Here is a 22577-nt window from a genome sequence, read left to right as displayed (position 1 = left end):
AGGGGTGGTCATAGTTCTACCTAGGTTCTGAATCAACTAGGTGGTCATAGTTCTACCTAGGTTCTGAATCAACTAGGTGGTCATAGTTCTACCTGGGTTCTGAATCAGCTAGAGGGGTGGTCATAGTTCTACCTAGGTTCTGAATCAACTAGAGGGGTGGTCATAGTTCTACCCAGGTTCTGAATCAGCTAGAGGGGTGGTCATAGTTCTACCTAGGTTCTGAATCAACTAGAGGGGTGGTCATAGTTCTACCTAGGTTCTGAATCAACTAGAGGGGTGGTCATAGTTCTACCTAGGTTCTGAATCAGCTAGGTGGTCATAGTTCTACCTAGGTTCTGAATCAACTAGAGGGGTGGTCATAGTTCTACCTAGGTTCTGAATCAGCTAGAGGGGTGGTCATAGTTCTACCTAGGTTCTGAATCAGCTAGAGGGGTGGTCATAGTTACACCACAGGGGTGGTCCCTGTAGCTCAGTTGGTAGAGCATGGCGCTTGTAACGCCAGGGTAGTGGGTTCGATCCCCGGGACCACCCATACGTAGAATGTATGCACACATGACTGTAAGTCGCTTTGGATAAAAGCGTCTGATAAATGGCATATATTACCTAGGTTCTGAATCAACTAGAGGGGTGGTCATAGTTCTACCTAGGTTCTGAATCAACTAGAGGGGTGGTCAGGCTACATCAGTCATACAGTATAGATAAAGAGTTTGTCCTGTGGGTTTCTGTCTGAATGTTCAGAGAGCAGTCGCCGTCGCTATGTGTATGAGTGAAGTAGGTGCGAGTGTAAGCATTTAACCTTGGCTAGTCTTTGTGGGTTTATATCAGATGTCTAGATACTCATTCACAAAATGTATATTATATTGGTTTTAGTCATTGTACTGAAACATAATCGACCTCGGTGTTCAGAGTTCAGAGTTCAGAGTCGTCGGCCGATATAGGTTGACAGTTGTCCACCTTCAACAAACATAAAAACAATCCCGTTTTGACAGAACAGAAAACAGTAAAGTAGAGATGTATGAAGGGAGTGAAGACAGGGAGAAGCAGACAGATCTGGACTGGATGCGCATCACATCTGTTGCTTCTGTACAGAGAGGACCTCTCGTGGGGCAAGGCTGCAGCACAGAAGAGAATAGCATAGAGTAGAATAGAATAGAGTAGAATAGAATATAATAGAGTAGAATGGAGTAGCATAGAATAGAATAGAATAGAATAGAGTAGCATAGAGTAGAATAGAATAGAATAGAATAGAATAGAGTAGCATAGAGTAGAATAGAATAAAGTAGAATAAAATAGAATATAGTAGAATAGAACAGAATAGAGTAGAATATATTAGAATAGAGAAGCATAGTACAGAATAGAATAGAGAAGAATATAAGTTCTATTTCCTCTTTATCGATATTGTCTTTAAGAGAACACATTTTTTATCCATTATTTTACCAGGTAAGTTGACTGAGAACACGTTCTCATTTGCAGCAACGACCTGGGGAATAGTTACAGGGGATGAATGAGACAATTGTAAACTGGGGATTATTACGTGACCGTGATGGTTCAAGGGCCAGATTGGGAATTTAGCCAAGACACCAGGGTTAACACCCCTACTCTTACGATAAGTGCCATGGGATCTTTAATGACCTCAGAGAGTCAGGATACCTGTTTAACGTCCCATCCGAAAGACGGCACCCTACACAGGGGCATTGGGACATTTCTTTTTTTAGACCAGAGGAAAGAGTGCCTCCTACGGGCCTTCCAACACCACTTCCAGCAGCATCTGGTCTCCCATCCAGGTACTGACCAGTACCAACCCTGCTTAGCTTCAGAAGCAAACCAGCAGTGGTTTGCAGGGTGGTAATGCTGCTGGCTACATAACACATACTGTATGACACATAGCATCCACTATCCACTTCATATGTTTTACCATAAACACTGTATAGAATGGGATGTGAAAGAAAAATGAAACATGAACAGTCGGTAGAACTGTGTGGAGATTATTCCCACTGCTGGAGAGAATGCCAAACATATTTGACACAGGGGTCAATCTCTCTCGCTCTTTCTCTTTCCTCTGTCTCTTTCCTCTCTGTCTGTCTGTCTGTCTGTCTGTCTGTCTGTCTGTCTGTCTGTCTGTCTGTCAAATCAATATTTTTTCAAGAACATGCTGAACAATGCAGGAGCTCATCTGCTTATGACTCTCTCTCTTTCTCTCTCTCTCTGAATCTCTCTCTCCCTCTCTCTCTCTCTCTCTCTCTCTCTCTCTCTCTCTCTCTCTCTCTCTCTCTCTCTCTCTCTCTCTCTCTCTCTCTCTCTCTCTCTCTCTCTCTCTCTCTCTCTCTCTCTCTGTCTCTCTCTCTTCTCTTGGTCTTTCTCTCTGTCTCTCTCTCTCTGTCTCTCTCTTTCTCTCGCTCTCTCTGTCTCTCTCTCTCTCTCTCTCTCTCTCTCTCTCTCTCTATAGGTCTCTGTCTCTCTCTCTCTCTGTCTCTCTCTCTCTCTCTGTCTCTCTCTCTCTTTCTCTCGCTCTCTCTGTCTCTCTCTCTCTCTCTCTCTCTCTCTCTCTCTCTCTCTCTCTCTCTCTCTCTCTCTCTCTCTCTCTCTCTCTCTCTCTCTCTCTCTCTCTCTCTCTCTCTCTCTCTCTCTCTCTCTCTCTGTCTCTCTCTCTCTCTCTCTCTCTCTCTCTCTCTCTCTTTCTCCAGATGTAACAATGAGAACGAGTGGTACCAGATCCATGAAAACATCATAAGAAAATCCAGCACCAAGTACACAGCTCCCAGCACCAACTATGGTATGTTACGATGCCTAACGTTTTATCACTTAACATGTTGGGATACCCACTATAACACCAACTATGGTATGTTACGATGCCTAACGTTTACTCACTTAACATGTTGGGATACCCACTATAACACCAACTATGGTATGTTGCGAGGTTGGCCATGCATATTCTAGGTAGTTATGCGTAGTTATTTCATTTTAGCCCCTTTTTTCTCCCCAATTTCATATTTACCATCTTGTCTCATTGCTGCAACTCCCCAATGGGCTCGGTAGAGGTGAAGGTCGAGTAATGCGTCTTCCCGAAAACAAGAAGCCACACTTCTTAACACCTGCTCGTTTAACCCGGAAGCCAGTCTTACCAATGTGTCAGAGGAAACACAGTTCACCTGACGACCGGAGTCATCCTGCAGGTGCCCGACCCCGCCACAAGGAGTCGCTAGAACGCGATGAGACAAACCCTCCTCTAACCCGGACGACGCTGGGCCAATTGTGCTCCGCCCTATGGCACCCCCTATCACTGCCGTAAACATAGAAATTAGACCAGGATTTACTTCCTTATTCTCAAGTGATATATCATTTAGTATTTCGTATTGTCAAAGTTCTCTCTTTGGGACTAGCAATCTGTTATCTAGCTTGCTTAGCTACTAGCTCGGTAGCTAACGTTGTTTTATACCAAATCAAACTAACGTTTATGTCATTAAAAATACTAATATTGGATGGCTGTCTATCCTATTTATACTGTATGGAACACGCTAGCTAGTGGACGTTACCTAGAATAGATGGTTGTCTATCCTATTCATACTGTATGTAGCACGCTAGCTAGTGGATGTTACCTAGAATAGATGGCTGTCTATCCTATTCATACTGTATGTAGCACGCTAGCTAGTGGACGTTACCTAGAATAGATGGCTGTCTATCCTATTCATACTGTATGTAGCACGCTAGCTAGTGGACGTTACCTAGAATAGATGGCTGTCTATCCTATTCATACTGTATGTAGCACGCTAGCTAGTGGACGTTACCTAGAATAGATGGCTGTCTATCCTATTCATACTGTATGTAGCACGCTAGCTAGTGGACGTTACCTAGAATAGATGGCTGTCTATCCTATTCATACTGTATGTAGCACGCTAGCTAGTGGACGTTACCTAGAATAGATGGCTGTCTATCCTATTCATACTGTATGTAGCACGCTAGCTAGTGGACGTTACCTAGAATAGATGGCTGTCTATCCTATTCATACTGTATGTAGCACGCTAGCTAGTGGACGTTACCTAGAATAGATGGTTGTCTATCCTATGTATACTGTATGTAGCACGCTAGCTAGTGGACGTTACCTAGAATAGATGGCTGTCTATCCTATGTATACTGTATGTAGCACGCTAGCTAGTGGACGTTACCTAGAATAGATGGTTGTCTATCCTATTCATACTGTATGTAGCACGCTAGCTAGTGGACGTTACCTAGAATAGATGGTTGTCTATCCTATGTATACTGTATGTAGCACGCTAGCTAGTGGACGTTACCTAGAATAGATGGCTGTCTATCCTATTCATACTGTATGTAGCACGCTAGCTAGTGGACGTTACCTAGAATAGATGGTTGTCTATCCTATGTATACTGTATGTAGCACGCTAGCTAGTGGACGTTACCTAGAATAGATGGCTGTCTATCCTATGTATACTGTATGTAGCACGCTAGCTAGTGGACGTTACCTAGAATAGATGGTTGTCTATCCTATTCATACTGTATGTAGCACGCTAGCTAGTGGACGTTACCTAGAATAGATGGTTGTCTATCCTATGTATACTGTATGTAGCACGCTAGCTAGTGGACGTTACCTAGAATAGATGGTTGTCTATCCTATTCATACTGTATGTAGCACGCTAGCTAGTGGACGTTACCTAGAATAGATGGTTGTCTATCCTATTCATACTGTATGTAGCACGCTAGCTAGTGGACGTTACCTAGAATAGATGGCTGTCTATCCTATGTATACTGTATGTAGCACGCTAGCTAGTGGACGTTACCTAGAATAGATGGTTGTCTATCCTATTCATACTGTATGTAGCACGCTAGCTAGTGGACGTTACCTAGAATAGATGGTTGTCTATCCTATTCATACTGTATGTAGCACGCTAGCTAGTGGACGTTACCTAGAATAGATGGTTGTCTATCCTATGTATACTGTATGTAGCACGCTAGCTAGTGGACGTTACCTAGAATAGATGGTTGTCTATCCTATGTATACTGTATGTAGCACGCTAGCTAGTGGACGTTACCTAGAATAGATGGTTGTCTATCCTATTCATACTGTATGTAGCACGCTAGCTAGTGGACGTTACCTAGAATAGATGGCTGTCTATCCTATGTATACTGTATGTAGCACGCTAGCTAGTGGACGTTACCTAGAATAGATGGTTGTCTATCCTATTCATACTGTATGTAGCACGCTAGCTAGTGGACGTTACCTAGAATAGATGGTTGTCTATCCTATGTATACTGTATGTAGCACGCTAGCTAGTGGACGTTACCTAGAATAGATGGTTGTCTATCCTATTCATACTGTATGTAGCACGCTAGCTAGTGGACGTTACCTAGAATAGATGGTTGTCTATCCTATTCATACTGTATGTAGCACGCTAGCTAGTGGACGTTACCTAGAATAGATGGCTGTCTATCCTATGTATACTGTATGTAGCACGCTAGCTAGTGGACGTTACCTAGAATAGATGGTTGTCTATCCTATTCATACTGTATGTAGCACGCTAGCTAGTGGACGTTACCTAGAATAGATGGTTGTCTATCCTATTCATACTGTATGTAGCACGCTAGCTAGTGGACGTTACCTAGAATAGATGGTTGTCTATCCTATGTATACTGTATGTAGCACGCTAGCTAGTGGACGTTACCTAGAATAGATGGCTGTCTATCCTATGTATACTGTATGTAGCACGCTAGCTAGTGGACGTTACCTAGAATAGATGGTTGTCTATCCTATTCATACTGTATGTAGCACGCTAGCTAGTGGACGTTACCTAGAATAGATGGTTGTCTATCCTATGTATACTGTATGTAGCACGCTAGCTAGTGGACGTTACCTAGAATAGATGGTTGTCTATCCTATTCATACTGTATGTAGCACGCTAGCTAGTGGACGTTACCTAGAATAGATGGTTGTCTATCCTATGTATACTGTATGTAGCACGCTAGCTAGTGGACGTTACCTAGAATAGATGGTTGTCTATCCTATTCATACTGTATGTAGCACGCTAGCTAGTGGACGTTACCTAGAATAGATGGTTGTCTATCCTATTCATACTGTATGTAGCACGCTAGCTAGTGGACGTTACCTAGAATAGATGGTTGTCTATCCTATTCATACTGTATGTAGCACGCTAGCTAGTGGACGTTACCTAGAATAGATGGCTGTCTATCCTATTCATACTGTATGTAGCACGCTAGCTAGTGGACGTTACCTAGAATAGATGGTTGTCTATCCTATTCATACTGTATGTAGCACGCTAGCTAGTGGACGTTACCTAGAATAGATGGCTGTCTATCCTATTCATACTGTATGTAGCACGCTAGCTAGTGGACGTTACCTAGAATAGATGGTTGTCTATCCTATTCATACTGTATGTAGCACGCTAGCTAGTGGACGTTACCTAGAATAGATGGCTGTCTATCCTATTCATACTGTATGTAGCACGCTAGCTAGTGGACGTTACCTAGAATAGATGGCTGTCTATCCTATGTATACTGTATGTAGCACGCTAGCTAGTGGACGTTACCTAGAATAGATGGTAAACAACTTCCTGTGTGCTACACATGATCCTGGTACCGCCACTTCGTGCTGCTGGCGTTACTATCGATGCAGGCAATGCAACCCGCCGTGATGCTTCTTTGGGAAATCTCTACATTTTAATTTAGTAAAATAGATTCGTCCTCGGGTCATAAAGACCATCCCCACCTACAAATACTATGGTCAAAGCATTTTGATCTTGAGAAAACAACTAGATCGAGTTAGCTAGCTTAGCTGTTTTATAAACACACCGGATGGTCTTTGTGGTTCCAGGGTTCACTTCCTGCTGCTCCTCAAAAATCTGTTGAAAAGGTCTATACTAGTGAAGCTCTGTGTTTTTTAAAATTGTATTTTGTGATCTTAAAATGTTTTCAGTTTAAACTTAAACGACTAAAGCCAGAAATAAAGTTTGTAGAAAAGATAATGGAGCTATATATATATATATATATTATTTGAGAGCTAACAATCACCTCAATAAAACCTATACAGCCAGGGAGAATCTAAAATTCTCTAAATGTCATGGCATTGGGCCCTCATTGATTTTGTTATAATGTTTGATCACTCAGATAGCATAAGAACAAGGCATAAGCCACGTCAAACTGTGTAAGATTGCAGGAAATTTTATCGCTGTGGCCAAGAGGAGGGCCTTTAAAATGTTCGGTCAGAGACCCCCCCCCCGCTAATTTTGCTACCACTGCTAAAAATAATTCTAAGCAAAAACACTGGCATGTGTGTGTCTCGCGCCCTCTGCCCCTCACGGGAATGACACACAGTCTCACCACTTCCCTTCACTCTGGTGATCTCTGTAATTGGTAGCCTACCAATCTGAATGTCATTCTCTCAATTGATATTGTGTACATCAAGAGGACGCGTGAAGAGGCGCAATACCCGTCCCCCCGTCCCTCTCAAAGCTCATTGGAGGAGGGGATCCAAGGTGTCCCTCACCTCGGACCTCCTCCTCCAATGAGCTTTAAGACGGACGCGAGAGGAATCAACGATAGGAGAACAGAGCCTTACACCCCCTTAATTACATGATAAACATTCTGTACCTCATAACCGTAGTCCCCATCTACCCACAACACACAGTTTACTCCATCTACCCACAACACACAGTTTTACCTCATAACCGTAGTCTCCATCTACCCACAACCCACAGTTTACTCCATCTACCCACAACACACAGTTTTACCTCATAACCGTAGTCTCCATCTACCCACAACCCACAGTTTACTCCATCTACCCACAACACACAGTTTTACCTCATAACCGTAGTCTCCATCTACCCACAACCCACAGTTTACTCCATCTACCCACAACACACAGTTTTACCTCATAACCGTAGTCTCCATCTACCCACAACACACAGTTTTACCTCATAACCGTAGTCTCCATCTACCCACAACACACAGTTTACTCCATCTACCCACAACACACAGTTTTACCTCATAACCGTAGTCTCCATCTACCCACAACACACAGTTTACCTCATAACCGTAGTCTCCATCTACCCACAACACACAGTTTACTCCATCTACCCACAACACACAGTTTTACCTCATAACCGTAGTCTCCATCTACCCACAACACACAGTTTTACCTCATAACCGTAGTCTCCATCTACCCACAACACACAGTTTACTCCATCTACCCACAACACACAGTTTTACCTCATAACCGTAGTCTCCATCTACCCACAACACACAGTTTTACCTCATAACCGTAGTCTCCATCTACCCACAACACACAGTTTACTCCATCTACCCACAACACACAGTTTTACCTCATAACCGTAGTCTCCATCTACCCACAACACACAGTTTACTCCATCTACCCACAACACACAGTTTTACCTCATAACCGTAGTCTCCATCTACCCACAACACACAGTTTACTCCATCTACCCACAACACACAGTTTTACCTCATAACCGTAGTCTCCATCTACCCACAACACACAGTTTACTCCATCTACCCACAACACATTTGCACGTCACAGTGTACTTGGACAAGGTCTGACTGGTTTCTATCTAACGGTTCATCTTATAGCTGCAGATATAGTGGCTCATTATTGTTTTACCCAGTGCAGACCTGATTTGCGAGGATCTTTTTTATTTCTTTCTCCATTTTAGATTGAAGCAGAAAGCTCCCTTTCTCCTCAGCTCTGTACATCCGTGGGAGTTTCTGCAGCTGCTCAGAGTTAGTTAGCTGTTAAGCGTCCTCAGGGACACATGCAATATGTATGAATCTTTCAACTACTGCAGAGACATTACCTCAGGCTTTCGTGCTTTAAATGATTGCAAAAAGCCTGAGAATGGCAGGCGGAATGAGAATGTATTTTCTATATTAAAAGTACACTAGTAGCCACCACTATATGTGGTGTTAAAGGGAAGAGGTGCATGTAGTCTTACACACACACACTGATATGCACTGACACGCTAACACACACACTGATATGCACTGACACGCTAACACACACACTCATATGCACTGACACGCTAACACACATGCTAACACACACACTCATATGCACTGACACGCTAACACACACACTCATATGCACTGACACGCTAACACACACACTCATATGCACTGACACGCTAACACACACACTCATATGCACTGACACGCTAACACACATGATAACACACACGCTAACACACACTCATATGCACTGACACGCTAACACACACGCTAACACACACGCTAACACACACTCATATGTACTGACACGCTAACACACACACTCATATGCACTGACATGCTAACACACACGCTAACACACACACACTCATATGCACTGACACGCTAACACACACGCTAACACACACGCTAACCCACACACTCATATGCACTGACACGGTAACACACACGCTAACACACACACTCATATGCACTGACACGCTAACACACACGCTAACACAAATACTCATATGCACTGACACGCTAACACACACGCTAACACACACACTCATATGCACTGACACTCTAACACACATGCTAACACACACACTCATATGCACTGACACGCTAACACACACACTCATATGCACTGACACGCTAACACACACACTCATATGCACTGACACGGTAACACACACGCTAACACACACACTCATATGCACTGACACGGTAACACACACGCTAACACACACACTCATATGCACTGACACGGTAACACACACGCTAACACACACACTCATATGCACTGACACGCTAACACACGCTAACACAAACACTCATATGCACTGACATGCTAACACACACGCTAACACACACACTCATATGCACTGACACGCTAACACACACGCTAACACACACGCTAACCCACACACTCATATGCACTGACACGCTAACACACACGCTAACACACACACTTATATGCACTGACACGGTAACACACACGCTAACACACACACTCATATGCACTGACACGGTAACACACACGCTAACACACACACTCATATGCACTGACACGGTAACACACACGCTAACACACACACTCATATGCACTGACACGGTAACACACACGCTAACACACACACTCATATGCACTGACACGCTAACACACGCTAACACAAACACTCATATGCACTGACATGCTAACACACACGCTAACACACACACTCATATGCACTGACACGCTAACACACACGCTAACACACACGCTAACCCACACACTCATATGCACTGACACGCTAACACACACGCTAACACACACACTTATATGCACTGACACGCTAACACACACGCTAACACAAACACTGATATGCACTGACACGCTAACACACACACTCATATGCACTGACACGCTAACACACACGCTAACACACACCATACCCCCTGTCCCACATATTCACACACACACACTAGTGGCAGTGTTTTAGTAATGTCAGAATGCCGTAGTGTCTGCAGTAGTGGGGAAGGTGCTGCAGGGCTCAGTCACATTATTCATCCATGCTGGCACCATCTCTAAATGTCTGGTAATTTGCTGCCAGAAAAACAGCAATCCTGACAACGTTTTCTAATGTGAAATTAATAAGTGAAACTGTCTTGTCTGTTGTCCCCTTCACCATCCCGGTCTGATCAGATCTTAACAGATAAAGGCCTAAGGAGATACTTCGTCTTCGTCTTCGTCGTCGTCGTGCTAGGTCCCCACTGGGCACACACTGGTTGAATCAATGTTGTTTCCACGTCATTTCAATGAAATAACGTTTAACCAACGTGGAATAGATGTTGAATTGACGTCTGTGCCCAGTGAGTCTGATCATCTCTCTGTGTTCTCCTCAGGTCTGATCACCTCTCTGTCTTCTTCTCCTCAGGTCTGATCACCTCTCTGTTTTCTTCTCCTCAGGTCTGATCATCTCTCTGTCTTCTTCTACTCAGGTCTGATCATCTCTCTGTCTTCTTCTCCTCAGGTCTGATCATCTCTCTGTCTTCTTCTCCTCAGGTCTGATCATCTCTCTGTCTTCTTCTCCTCAGGTCTGATCATCTCTCTGTCTTCTTCTCCTCAGGTCTGATCATCTCTCTGTCTTCTTCTACTCAGGTCTGATCATCTCTCTGTCTTCTTCTCCTCAGGTCTGATCATATCTCTGTCTTCTTCTCCTCAGGTCTGATCATCTCTCTGTCTTCTTCTACTCAGGTCTGATCATCTCTCTGTCTTCTTCTCCTCAGGTCTGATCATCTCTCTGTCTTCTTCTACTCAGGTCTGATCATCTCTCTGTCTTCTTCTCCTCAGGTCTGATCATATCTCTCCAGCTACTGCGAGGAGAGATGGAACAGATCAGGAGAGAGAACCCAATGATCTTCAATAGAGGCGTGGCCTTGACACGCAAGCTGGGTTTCCCCGATGTCATCATGCCAGGTGAGGTTTAAAAAATATATATATTTAAATCAAATACAACTTTATTAGGACAATCTTAAGGACGGTGTTTCAAACATCTACAAGACACGAGCGTAGAATCAGTATTTCTGTGGAGGGCTGAGGAGTGTGTATGAGGCAGGTGTGATGTACAGGGTGGTACACCTGTCTCTGCTCTCTCTAGGTAAATAGGACCCAGGAAGTTTTATTCTGACCATGTGACCTGACCAGTACGAACTCTGAACCCTACTCTGGGCCTCATTGTGTTAAACTCAGGATCTGCTTCCCAGTTAATCCTCATTGTGTTAAACTCAGGATCTGCTTCCCAGCTAATCCTCATTGTGTTAAACTCAGGATCTGCTTCCCAGCTAATCCTCATTGTGTTAAACTCAGGATCTGATTCCCAGCTAATCCTCATTGTGTTAAACTCAGGATCTGCTTCCCAGCTAATCCTCATTGTGTTAAACTCAGGATCTACTTCCCAGCTAATCCTCATTGTGTTAAACTCAGGATCTACTTCCCAGCTAATCCTCATTGTGTTAAACTCAGGATCTACTTCCCAGCTAATCCTCATTGTGTTAAACTCAGGATCTGCTTCCCAGCTAATCCTCATTGTGTTAAACTCAGGATCTACTTCCCAGCTAATCCTCATTGTGTTAAACTCAGGATCTGCTTCCCAGCTAATCCTCATTGTGTTAAACTCAGGATCTGCTTCCCAGCTAATCCTCATTGTGTTAAACTCAGGCCCTACTGCATTCATTCACATACAAAGCTCATCAGTTCAAATCCCCCTCCCCCCATGTTGAAGTGAAACGCCAATACATCAGTAGGTCTGAGTAACTGATTGGTCAGAGAGTACGGTTCAGTATTCATAGATTTATAAATGTTTATTTCTCCACGGGATTGATGGTGGCAAGTATTAGCAGACGTGGGTTCAAATGGTATTTTAAAATCATTTCACTTCATCTGTGATTGATAAAGCTTGCCTGACTTAATAGATCGATAGGTAATAAATAGGAACCCTGTCAATCTGGCACTCCAGGCAGGCTAAAGAAAACCCTTCAAACCCTTCAACCAGGTCCAAATTCTTTAAAGTATAGTATTTGGACCCCGGTCTGAGAAGCAGTAGGGTTCAGCTGACTCAATCCGATCTGGGGATGAAATAATGTCTTGCCCTCTGATTACATGGAAGGGAAACCAAATAGTGGCGTTCTTTTTTTTGTAGATGGTTGTCATGGAGACAAGTTAATGAGAGCACTTTGTCAGGCTGCATGCTACAAGCTAGCTATAGTTACACTTAGCATGGCCCAATTGAAGTGGTAAGAGTAGTCTCTTTCAACAGCCGTCATTCTGTAGTTTGCTTTTCCTTTTCTCCCGTGTCATGTGTTACTGTGTCTCTTTCTGTGTCCCCGGTGTCATTCTGGCCCCTCCTCCCTGGTGTCCATTTGGTCCCTCCTCCCTGGTGTCCATCTGGTCCCTCCTCCCTGGTGTCATTCTGGCCCCTCCTCCCTGGTGTCCATCTGGTCCCTCCTCCCCGGTGTCATTCTGGCCCCTCCTCCCTGGTGTCCATCTGGTCCCTCCTCCCTGGTGTCCATCTGGCCCCTCCTACCCGGTGTCCATCTGGTCCCTCCTCCCTGGTGTCCATCTGGTCCCTCCTCCCTGGTGTCCATCTGGTCCCTCCTCCCTGGTGTCCATCTGGTCCCTCATCCCTGGTGTCCATCTGTGCCCCCCTCATCCCTACATGTGTCCATCTGTCTCTGCCCCTCCTACCTGTCTGGTGTCCATCTGTCTACCTGACCTTCCCTCCCTGTCTGCCCCCCGCTCACCATAGAGCCTGACTCTTCCTCTACATTGCTCTGTCTGCCTGTACATTTCTCTGTCTGCCTGACCTTCCTCTACATTGCTCTGTCTGCCTGACTCTTCCTCTACATTGCTCTGTCTGCCTGACTCTTCCTCTACATTGCTCTGTCTGCCTGACTCTTCCTCTACATTGCTCTGTCTGCCTGACTTCCTCTACATTTCTCTGTCTGCCTGACTCTTCCTCTACATTGCTCTGTCTGCCTGACTCTTCCTCTACATTTCTCTGTCTGCCTGACTTCCTCTACATTGCTCTGTCTGCCTGACTCTTCCTCTACATTGCTCTGTCTGCCTGACTCTTCCTCTACATTGTCTCTGTCTGCCTGACTCTTCCTGCCTACATTGCTCTGTCTGCCTGATTGCTCTGTCTTCTTCCTATACATGTCTCTGTCTGCCTGACTTCCTCTACATTGCTCTGTCTGCCTGACTCTTCCTCTACATTGCTCTGTCTGCCTGACTCTTCCTCTACATTTCTCTGTCTGCCTGACTCTTCCTCTACATTTCTCTGTCTGCCTGACTTCCTCTACATTGCTCTGTCTGCCTGACTCTTCCTCTACATTTCTCTGTCTGCCTGACTCTTCCTCTACATTGCTCTGTCTGCCTGACTCTTCCTATACATGTCTCTGTCTGCCTGACTCTTCCTCTACATTGCTCTGTCTGCCTGACTCTTCCTCTACATTTCTATGTCTGCCTGACTCTTCCTCTACATTGCTCTGTCTGCCTGACTCTTCCTCTACATGTCTCTGTCTGCCTGACTCTTCCTCTACATGACTCTGTCTGCCTGACGCTTCCTCTGCTTTGCCCTGTCTGGCTAACTCCTTGCTTACCGATTCAGTGAACCACCTTGTGTGATGAGTAATATTGTGTGCGACCTAAAGAACTAATTCCTAGTCTTCAGCTGAGACGGTTAAAAGCTCTGCGGATCGGTGTGTGTGTCCCCCTGCGGGACGGTTGAGCTAACATAGGTTAATGTGATTAGCATGAGGTTGTAAGTAACAAGAACATTTCCCAGGACATAGACATCTGATATGTACAGAAAACTTAAATTCTTGTTAATCTAACTGCACTGTCGTATTTACAGTAGCTACTACAGTGAAAGAATACCATGCTATTGTTTGAGGAGAGTTGCTCAGTTATGAACTTGAACATGTATGAATAAACCAAGTAGGCACATTTGGGCAGTCATGATGCAACATTTTGAACAGTTGTGCAATTGTTCATTGTAATAGTCCAAAATTTTACACATACACTGCTCCCATCTAGTGGCCAAAATCTAAATTGCACCTGGGCTGCAATAATACCTTGGCCTTTCTCTTGCATTTCAAAGATGGTACAATTATTTCATTTTTTTAAACGCATGTTTAAATGTTTTTTTTATTTTTTTTATCTTTGACCAGATCTAATGTGTTATAATATCCTACATTAATTTCACATTTCCACACATTTCAAATGGTTTCCTTTCAAATGGTATCAATAATATGCATATCTTTGTTTCAGGGCCTGAGCTGTTAGATTTTTAAAAAAGGGACCGATTGTAGCGTGCAGAACATCATGAATTGAAACCAATTCAGTAAGCCCTACATGGATACATCTAGCCTAGTACTCAGCCCTACATCTAGCCTAGTACTCAGCCCTACATCTAGCCTAGTACTCAGCCCTACATCTAGGCTAGTACTCAGCCCTACATCTAGCCTAGTACTCAGCCCTACATGGACACATCTAGCCTAGTACTCAGCCCTACATCTAGCCTAGTACTCAGCCCTACATCTAGCCTAGTACTCAGCCCTACATGGACACATCTAGCCTAGTACTCAGCCCTACATCTAGCCTAGTACTCAGCCCTACATGGACACATCTAGCCTTGTACTCAGCCCTACATGGACACATCTAGCCTAGTACTCAGCCCTACATGGACACATCTAGCCTAGTACTCAGCCCTACCTGGACACATCTAGCCTAGTACTCAGCCCTACATCTAGCCTAGTACTCAGCCCTACATGGACACATCTAGCCTAGTACTCAGCCCTACAACTAGCCTAGTACTCAGCCCTACATCTAGCCTAGTACTCAGCCCTACATCTAGCCTAGTACTCAGCCCTACATGGACATATCTAGCCTCGTACTCAGCCCTACATGGACACATCTAGCCTAGTACTCAGCCCTACATGGACACATCTAGCCTAGTACTCAGCCCTACATGGACACATCTAGCCTAGTATTCAGCCCTACATGGACACATCTAGCCTAGTACTCAGCCCTACATCTAGCCTAGTACTCAGCCCTACATGGACACATCTAGCCTAGTACTCAGCCCTACATCTAGCCTAGTACTCAGCCCTACATGGACACATCTAGCCGAGTACTCAGCCCTACATCTAGCCTAGTACTCAGCCCTACATCTAGCCTAGTACTCAGCCCTACATGGACACACCTAGCTAGTACTCAGTACATCAGCCTAGTACTCAGCCCTACATCTAGCCTAGTACTCAGCCCTACATGGACACATCACATACTCAGCCCTACATTAGCCTAGTACTCAGCCCTACATGGACACATCTAGCCCTCAGCCCTACATGGACACATCTAGCCTAGTACTCAGCCCTACATGGACACATCTAGCCTAGTACTCAGCCCTACATGGACACATCTAGCCTAGTACTCAGCCCTAAATCTAGCCTAGTACTCAGCCCTACATGGACACATCTAGCCTAGTACTCAGCCCTACATCTAGCCTAGTACTCAGCCCTACATGGACACATCTAGCCTAGTACTCAGCCCTACATCTAGCCTAGTACTCAGCCCTACATGGACATATCTAGCCTCGTACTCAGCCCTACATGGACACATCTAGCCTAGTACTCAGCCCTACATGGACACATCTAGCCTAGTCCTCAGCCCTACATGGACACATCTAGCCTAGTACTCAGCCCTACATGGACACATCTAGCCTAGTACTCAGCCCTACATCTAGCCTAGTACTCAGCCCTACATGGACACATCTAGCCGAGTACTCAGCCCTACATCTAGCCTAGTACTCAGCCCTACATCTAGCCTAGTACTCAGCCCTACATGGACACACCTAGCCTAGTACTCAGCCCTACATCTAGCCTAGTACTCAGCCCTACATCTAGCCTAGTACTCAGCCCTACATGGACACATCTAGCCTAGTACTCAACAGGTCATGTTTCAGTAGTGTCTGACTGACTCCTTCCTGCTACTGTAAAATAACCTGAAATAATCCATGATTGTGTGTGTGTGTGTGTGTGTGTGTGTGTGTGTGTGTGTGTGTGTGTGTGTGTGTGTGTGTGTGTGTGTGTGTGTGTGTGAGTCATGGGCAGCTAAATGGTAAATTAAAGCTTTAATGGGGTCCGATCTACTAAGACCCAAATACCATCGATCCACCATGTGATTGCAGCCACATATCATCTAGTGCTAGTCAAACTTAATGCACTGTAATAGGGAATAGGGTTCCATAGGGCTCTGGTCTAAAGTAGTGTACTATATAGGGAATAGGGTTCCATAGGGCTCTGGTCTAAAGTAGTGTACTATAATAGGGAATAGGGTTCCATAGGGCTCTGGTCTAAAGTAGTGCACTATATAGGGAATAGGTTACCATTTAGGATGCACAACAGAGGGCCTCCTGAGTGAGGCGGTGGTCTACGACACTGCATCACAGTTGCTAGCTGTGCCATTAGAGATCCTGGTTTGACTCCAGGCTCTGTCGCAGCCGGCCGTGACCGGGAGATCCATGGGGGCGGCGCACAATTGGCCCAGCGTCGTCCGGGTTACGGGAGGGTTTGGCCGTCAGGGATGCCCTTGTCCCATCGCGAACTAGCGACTCCTGTGGCCGGGCGTAGCGCACGCTGACACGGCCACCAGGTGTACAGTGTTTCCTCTGACAAATTGGTGCGGCTGGCTTCCCGGGTTAAGTGGGCATTGCGTCAGAGAAGCAGTGCGGCTTGGTTGGGTCGTGTTTCGGAGGACGCGTGGCTCTCGACCTTCGCCTCTCGGGAGTTGCAGCGATGAGACAAGACTGTAACTACCAATTGGATAGAGAAAGACAGGATTCAGCCACTGACTCCCACCCAGCTTCTCCGGCATTTATATCATTTATTTAATATGAAACACTGAAATACTAACGGACTGTGTTACAATGTCCCTAAGTGATATGCCATTGGATATTGGCACATAGCCACAGTCTAATCAGGCGTTGAAAGCAAACACAGTCTGTCTGTCTATCTTCACATTCATATTACCGTCATCATTCCTATACAATCTTTCCTCATATAGGGTAATCTCCTCCGGTGCCACCGATGTTTATATGCTTATGGGTATACAGTATATCTCTATTTCCATGTGCAACCACATGAGGACTGTGAATGAGTGAGTGGAGGCTTTTCATATTCTTTAAATGGGCAAGGTGGTATTTGGAGAAGATGAGATGGATTAGATGGGTGTTTGGATCGAGAGCGAGGTAAGCGAGAGGGGGAGAAACAGAGAGGCAGTGAGTTAGAGAGAGTGGGGCTGGGGAGAGCTAGATAAAGAGAGCGAGGGAACAATGAGAGAGAACAGAGAGAGAGAACAGAGAGAGAGACCAGAGAGAGTGAGAGAGAGAGAGAACAATGAGAGAGAACAGAGAGAGAACAGAGAGAGAGAACAATAATATATAATAATAAGAACAGATGCCATTTAGAACAGACGCTTTTACCAGAGCGACTTACAGTCATGTGTGCATACATACATTGATAGCATTAGCATGGATGTTCAGAGCATCCATACCTTTGTCTATGAATTTGAGTGTGGTTATTTCTCCAGCCATCCCTCAGCTTTTTACCAAAACAGGGGTGGGGAAAACAATGTTTCTACTGCTGATTGCCACATTAAGAAAAGATGCGACTGATGTGCCCAAATGAGAGAACAGAGAGAGAGAACAGAGAGAGAGACCAGCGAGAGAGAGAGAGAGAGAGAGAACAATGAGAGAGAACAGAGAGAGAGAACAGAGAGAGAGAACAGAGAGAGACCAGAGAGAGTGAGAGAGAGAGAGAGAGAGAACAATGAGAGAGAACAGAGAGAGTGCGAGAGAGAGAGAGAGAGAGAGAGAGAGAGAGAGAGAGAGAGAGAGCATGCAACAGAGAGAGATATTATGTTATAATGTGGTTAAACTGTAGTAATATTACTGTAATAATGTAGTTACATTTTAGTAATATTATGTAATAGTGTAGTTTAATTTTAGTAACATTATGTAATAATGTAGTTAAATTTTAGTAATATTACTGTAATAATGTAGTTAAATTTTAGTAATATTATGTAATAATGTAGTTAAATTTTAGTAATATTACTGTAATAATGTAGTTACATTTTAGTAATATTACTGTAATAATGTAGTTAAATTTTAGTAATATTACTGTAATAATGTGGTTAAACTGTAGTAATATTATGTAATAATGTAGTTCAATTTTTTGTAATATTATGTAATAATGTAGTTAAATTGTAGTCATGTGGCTTCCTCATCTTTAATGCATCACTAAAACATCTAAAAGGGGTTTTCTGATGTTCGCTACTTGAGAAACAAGTTACTGTACTTGAGAAACCTCTTACTGTACAATCTGTCTGTGATCCAGCCCACCAATCAATACACACTGTTCCTCTTAAAGACAATGGATGCTCATTGTTCCCAGCTTTTCAATATTAATGGTTAGTACCGTGTAGAACAGCAATCAGACTCACTGAATTCTGAGGAAGGAAAGCATCTCCTAAAAAAGACCATTATCCCATGGCAGAATATTCATTGATGTAGTATTTAATAACATCATGGAAATATAGAGATGTTTTACTCTAAGTAATATCTCCTTTTTTAGGATCCGAAGCTTCTTAGACGTTACTGTACAATATCCACACACATCGTAGTCCCAACAGTTGATCTCTTGGTTTAAAACTCACCCATAGACAATGATGGATTGAGCTTCTTTTTTTCATTTTTTTTTTTTCATTTCAACAGTCAAAAAAATGTCTTCAGCTTTAGAACCAGGACGAAAAAAAGAAAGAAATGAGAGCATTGCCTATCACTCTGAATAGGATGGTGTGTGTGTGTGTTGACGCGTGTGTGTGTGTTGACGCGTGTCTGTGTTTGTGTGTGTGTATGTTGACACATGTGTGTGTGTTTGTGTGTTGACACATGTGTGTGTATGTTGACAGATGTGTGTGTATGTTCAAGCATACGTGTGTGTGTTTGTGTGTATGTGTGTATGTGTGTGTGTGTGTGTGTATGTGTGTGTGTGTGTGTGTGTGTGTGTGTGTGTGTGTGTGTGTGTGTGTGTGTGTGTGTGTGTGTGTGTGTGTGTGTGTGTGTGTGTGTGTGTGTGTGTGTGTGTGTGTGTGTGTGTGTGTGTGTGTGTGTGTGTGTGTGTGTGTGTGTGTGCGGGTAAATAGGTCAACAGTTTCGAAAAGATCGATGATGTGTTTCGGCATCTAGCAGCACATCCAGGGGGTGGTGGAGCCAGTTAGCTGAGTGTTTACCCAGGGAAAAGGTCATGTTTTGGGAGGGGATGTGAAGGAGAGGGATGGGGCTCTGGAGGTGGAAGATCTGGGTGTAAACTCTACTCTCCACAGCCTCTCTCAACCAGCCGGAATCACTGTTATGTCATAGACAGAAACGGGGGATTTCGTTCAAACAAAAATAATAATAAATAAAAATATCCATCATAATATCGTCACGTCGTAACAAGGCCTATCCAACAGACTTTGACCAACCAATCTACCGAAAGTGAATTAATTTCAGTCATTTTTAAAATATTTTTTTACCAACAACCTGTTGTTGATGCGATCAAAGTTGAGCCCCTTGATGTAAATTGTGTGTCTAATCTCCCCAGGTGACATCCGTAACGACCTGTACCTCACCTTGGAAAGAGGAGACTTTGAGAGGGGAGGAAAGAGTGTCCAGAAGAACATTGAGGTCTCCGTCTACGTGCTCTTCACAGACGGAGAAATACTCAAAGTAGGTGTTTTTTTTTTCCCGAAGACCTTAAAACGTCAGGTAACTTTACGATTTTATACACTAAACAAAAAATATATAAACGCAACGTGTGTAAAGATCATAGGAAGAGATGTTGCCAGATAATTTAATGTTCATTTCTCTACCATAAACCGCCTTCAACGTTGTTTTAGAGAATTTTGCAGTGCGTCCTTGCCGGCCTCATAACCAAAGAGCACGTGTAACCACGGCAGCTCAGGACCTCCACATCCGGCTTCTTCACCTGCGGGTTCGTTTGAGACCAGCTCCTCTGACAGCCGATGAAACTGTGGGTTTACAAAACCAAATAATTTCTTCAGAAACCGTCTCAGAGCAGCTCATCACCAGAGTCCTGACTGACCTGACTGCAGTTCGGCGTCGTAACCGACTTCAGTGACAAATGCTCACCTCCGATGGTCACTGACACAGAGATATCGTGATGAGATCCCGAGGCCCATTGTCGTGCCATTCATCTACAACCATGACCTCATGTTTCAAGCATTATAATACATGGCCTAATGTCACAAGGATCTGTACACAATTCCTGGAAGCTGAAAATGTCCCAGTTCTTCCATGGCCTGCATAATCACCAGACAAATCACCCAACGAGCATGTTTAGGATGCTCTGGATCGACTTGTACAACAGTGTATTCCAGTTCCCGCCAATATCCAGCAACTTCACACAGCAATTGAAACAATTGAAGAGAAGTGGGAGGACAACCATTATCCTGTTCAACTCTACGCGAAAGAGATTTGACGCCTTACAGGAGGCTAACGGACTGGATTAATGTTTTTTAAAGGTATCTGTGACCAACAGAAGAACCTTTCAATGTTCTTGAAATTGTCCAGATTGACTGACCTTCACGTCTGAAAGTAGTGACGGACTGTTGTTTCTCTCTGCTTATTTGAGCTGATCTTGCCATAATATGGACTTGGTCTTTTACCAAATAGGGCTGTCTTCTGTATATCACCCCTACCTTGTCACAACACAAGTGATTGGCTCAAGAAGGAAATAAATTCCACAAATGAACTTTTAACAAGGCACATCTGTTAATTGAAATGCATTCCAGGTGACTACCTCATGAAGCTGGTTGAGAGAATGCCAGGAGTGTGCAAAGCTGTAATCAAAGCAAAGGGTGGCTATATGAAGAATCTCAAACATAAAATATATTTAGATTTGTTTAACACTTTTTTTTGGTTACTACATGATTCCATATGTGTTATTTCATAGTTGTGATGTCTTCACTATTATTCTATAAATGTAGAAAATAGTAGAAATAAAGGAAAACACTGGAGTGGTTACATCCAAACATTGGACTGGTACTGTATGTGAAACAATCTAAATAAGTGTATGGTGTCCGTGTGTGTCTGTATCAATATGTACTTCCCTGTTCTTCTCAGGACTGTATCAGCCTGGGCAGTGGTGAGCCTCACATCAGCGAACATCGTTCCTTTGTCCTCTACCACAACAACAGCCCCCGCTGGAGCGAGGTGGTTAAACTACCCATCCCCATAGACCGCTTCAGAGGGTCACACCTACGCTTCGAGTTCAGACACTGCTCCAGTGAGTACCGGCCTGGTCTCTACGTTCCTACACTGCTCTAGTGAGTACCGGTCTGGTCTCTACGTTCAGACACTGCTCCAGTGAGTACCGACCTGGTCTCTACGTTCCTACACTGCTCCAGTGAGTACCGACCTGGTCTCTACGTTCAGACACTGCTCCAGTGAGTACCGACCTGGTCTCTACGTTCAGACACTGCTCCAGTGAGTACCGACCTGGTCTCTACGTTCAGACACTGCTCCAGTGAGTACCGACCTGGTCTCTACGTTCCTACACTGCTCTAGTGAGTACCGGTCTGGTCTCTACGTTCCTACACTGCTCCAGTGAGTACCGGCCTGGTCTCTACATTCAGACACTGCTCCAGTGAGTACCGATCTGGTCTCTACATTCAGACACTGCTCCAGTGAGTACCGGTCTGGTCTCTACGTTCCTACACTGCTCCAGTGAGTACCGCCTGGTCTCTACGTTCAGACACTGCTCCAGTGAGTACCGACCTGGTCTCTACGTTCAGACACTGCTCCAGTGAGTACCGACCTGGTCTCTACGTTCCTACACTGCTCCAGTGAGTACCGGCCTGGTCTCTACGTTCCTACACTGCTCCAGTGAGTACCGATCTGGTCTCTACATTCAGACACTGCTCCAGTGAGTACCGATCTGGTCTCTACGTTCAGACACTGCTCCAGTGAGTACCGATCTGGTCTCTACGTTCAGACACTGCTCCAGTG

The 22577-nt window shown here is 44.4% G+C and overlaps 1 protein-coding gene across 7 annotated transcripts in view; it reads left to right on the top strand.

The window, feature by feature from the left end:
• Nucleotides 1-22577, top strand: part of LOC118389600 (dedicator of cytokinesis protein 3-like) — a 454681-nt gene that overhangs the window by 330352 nt on the left and 101752 nt on the right. For all 7 annotated transcript variants that reach the window (XM_052526213.1, XM_052526214.1, XM_052526211.1 and 4 more), the window contains exons 13-16: nucleotides 2685-2773; nucleotides 11303-11428; nucleotides 20152-20276; nucleotides 21693-21855. In XM_052526213.1, coding sequence (XP_052382173.1) covers nucleotides 2685-2773; nucleotides 11303-11428; nucleotides 20152-20276; nucleotides 21693-21855 — 503 coding nt within the window. The remainder of the gene's footprint in view (nucleotides 1-2684; nucleotides 2774-11302; nucleotides 11429-20151; nucleotides 20277-21692; nucleotides 21856-22577) is intronic.

Source organism: Oncorhynchus keta, chromosome 10, assembly GCF_023373465.1.
Source record: "Oncorhynchus keta strain PuntledgeMale-10-30-2019 chromosome 10, Oket_V2, whole genome shotgun sequence".
Classification (NCBI taxonomy): domain Eukaryota; kingdom Metazoa; phylum Chordata; class Actinopteri; order Salmoniformes; family Salmonidae; genus Oncorhynchus; species Oncorhynchus keta.
Note: the sequence above shows the minus strand (reverse complement) of the source record. Positions and strands in the feature narration are given on the sequence as shown.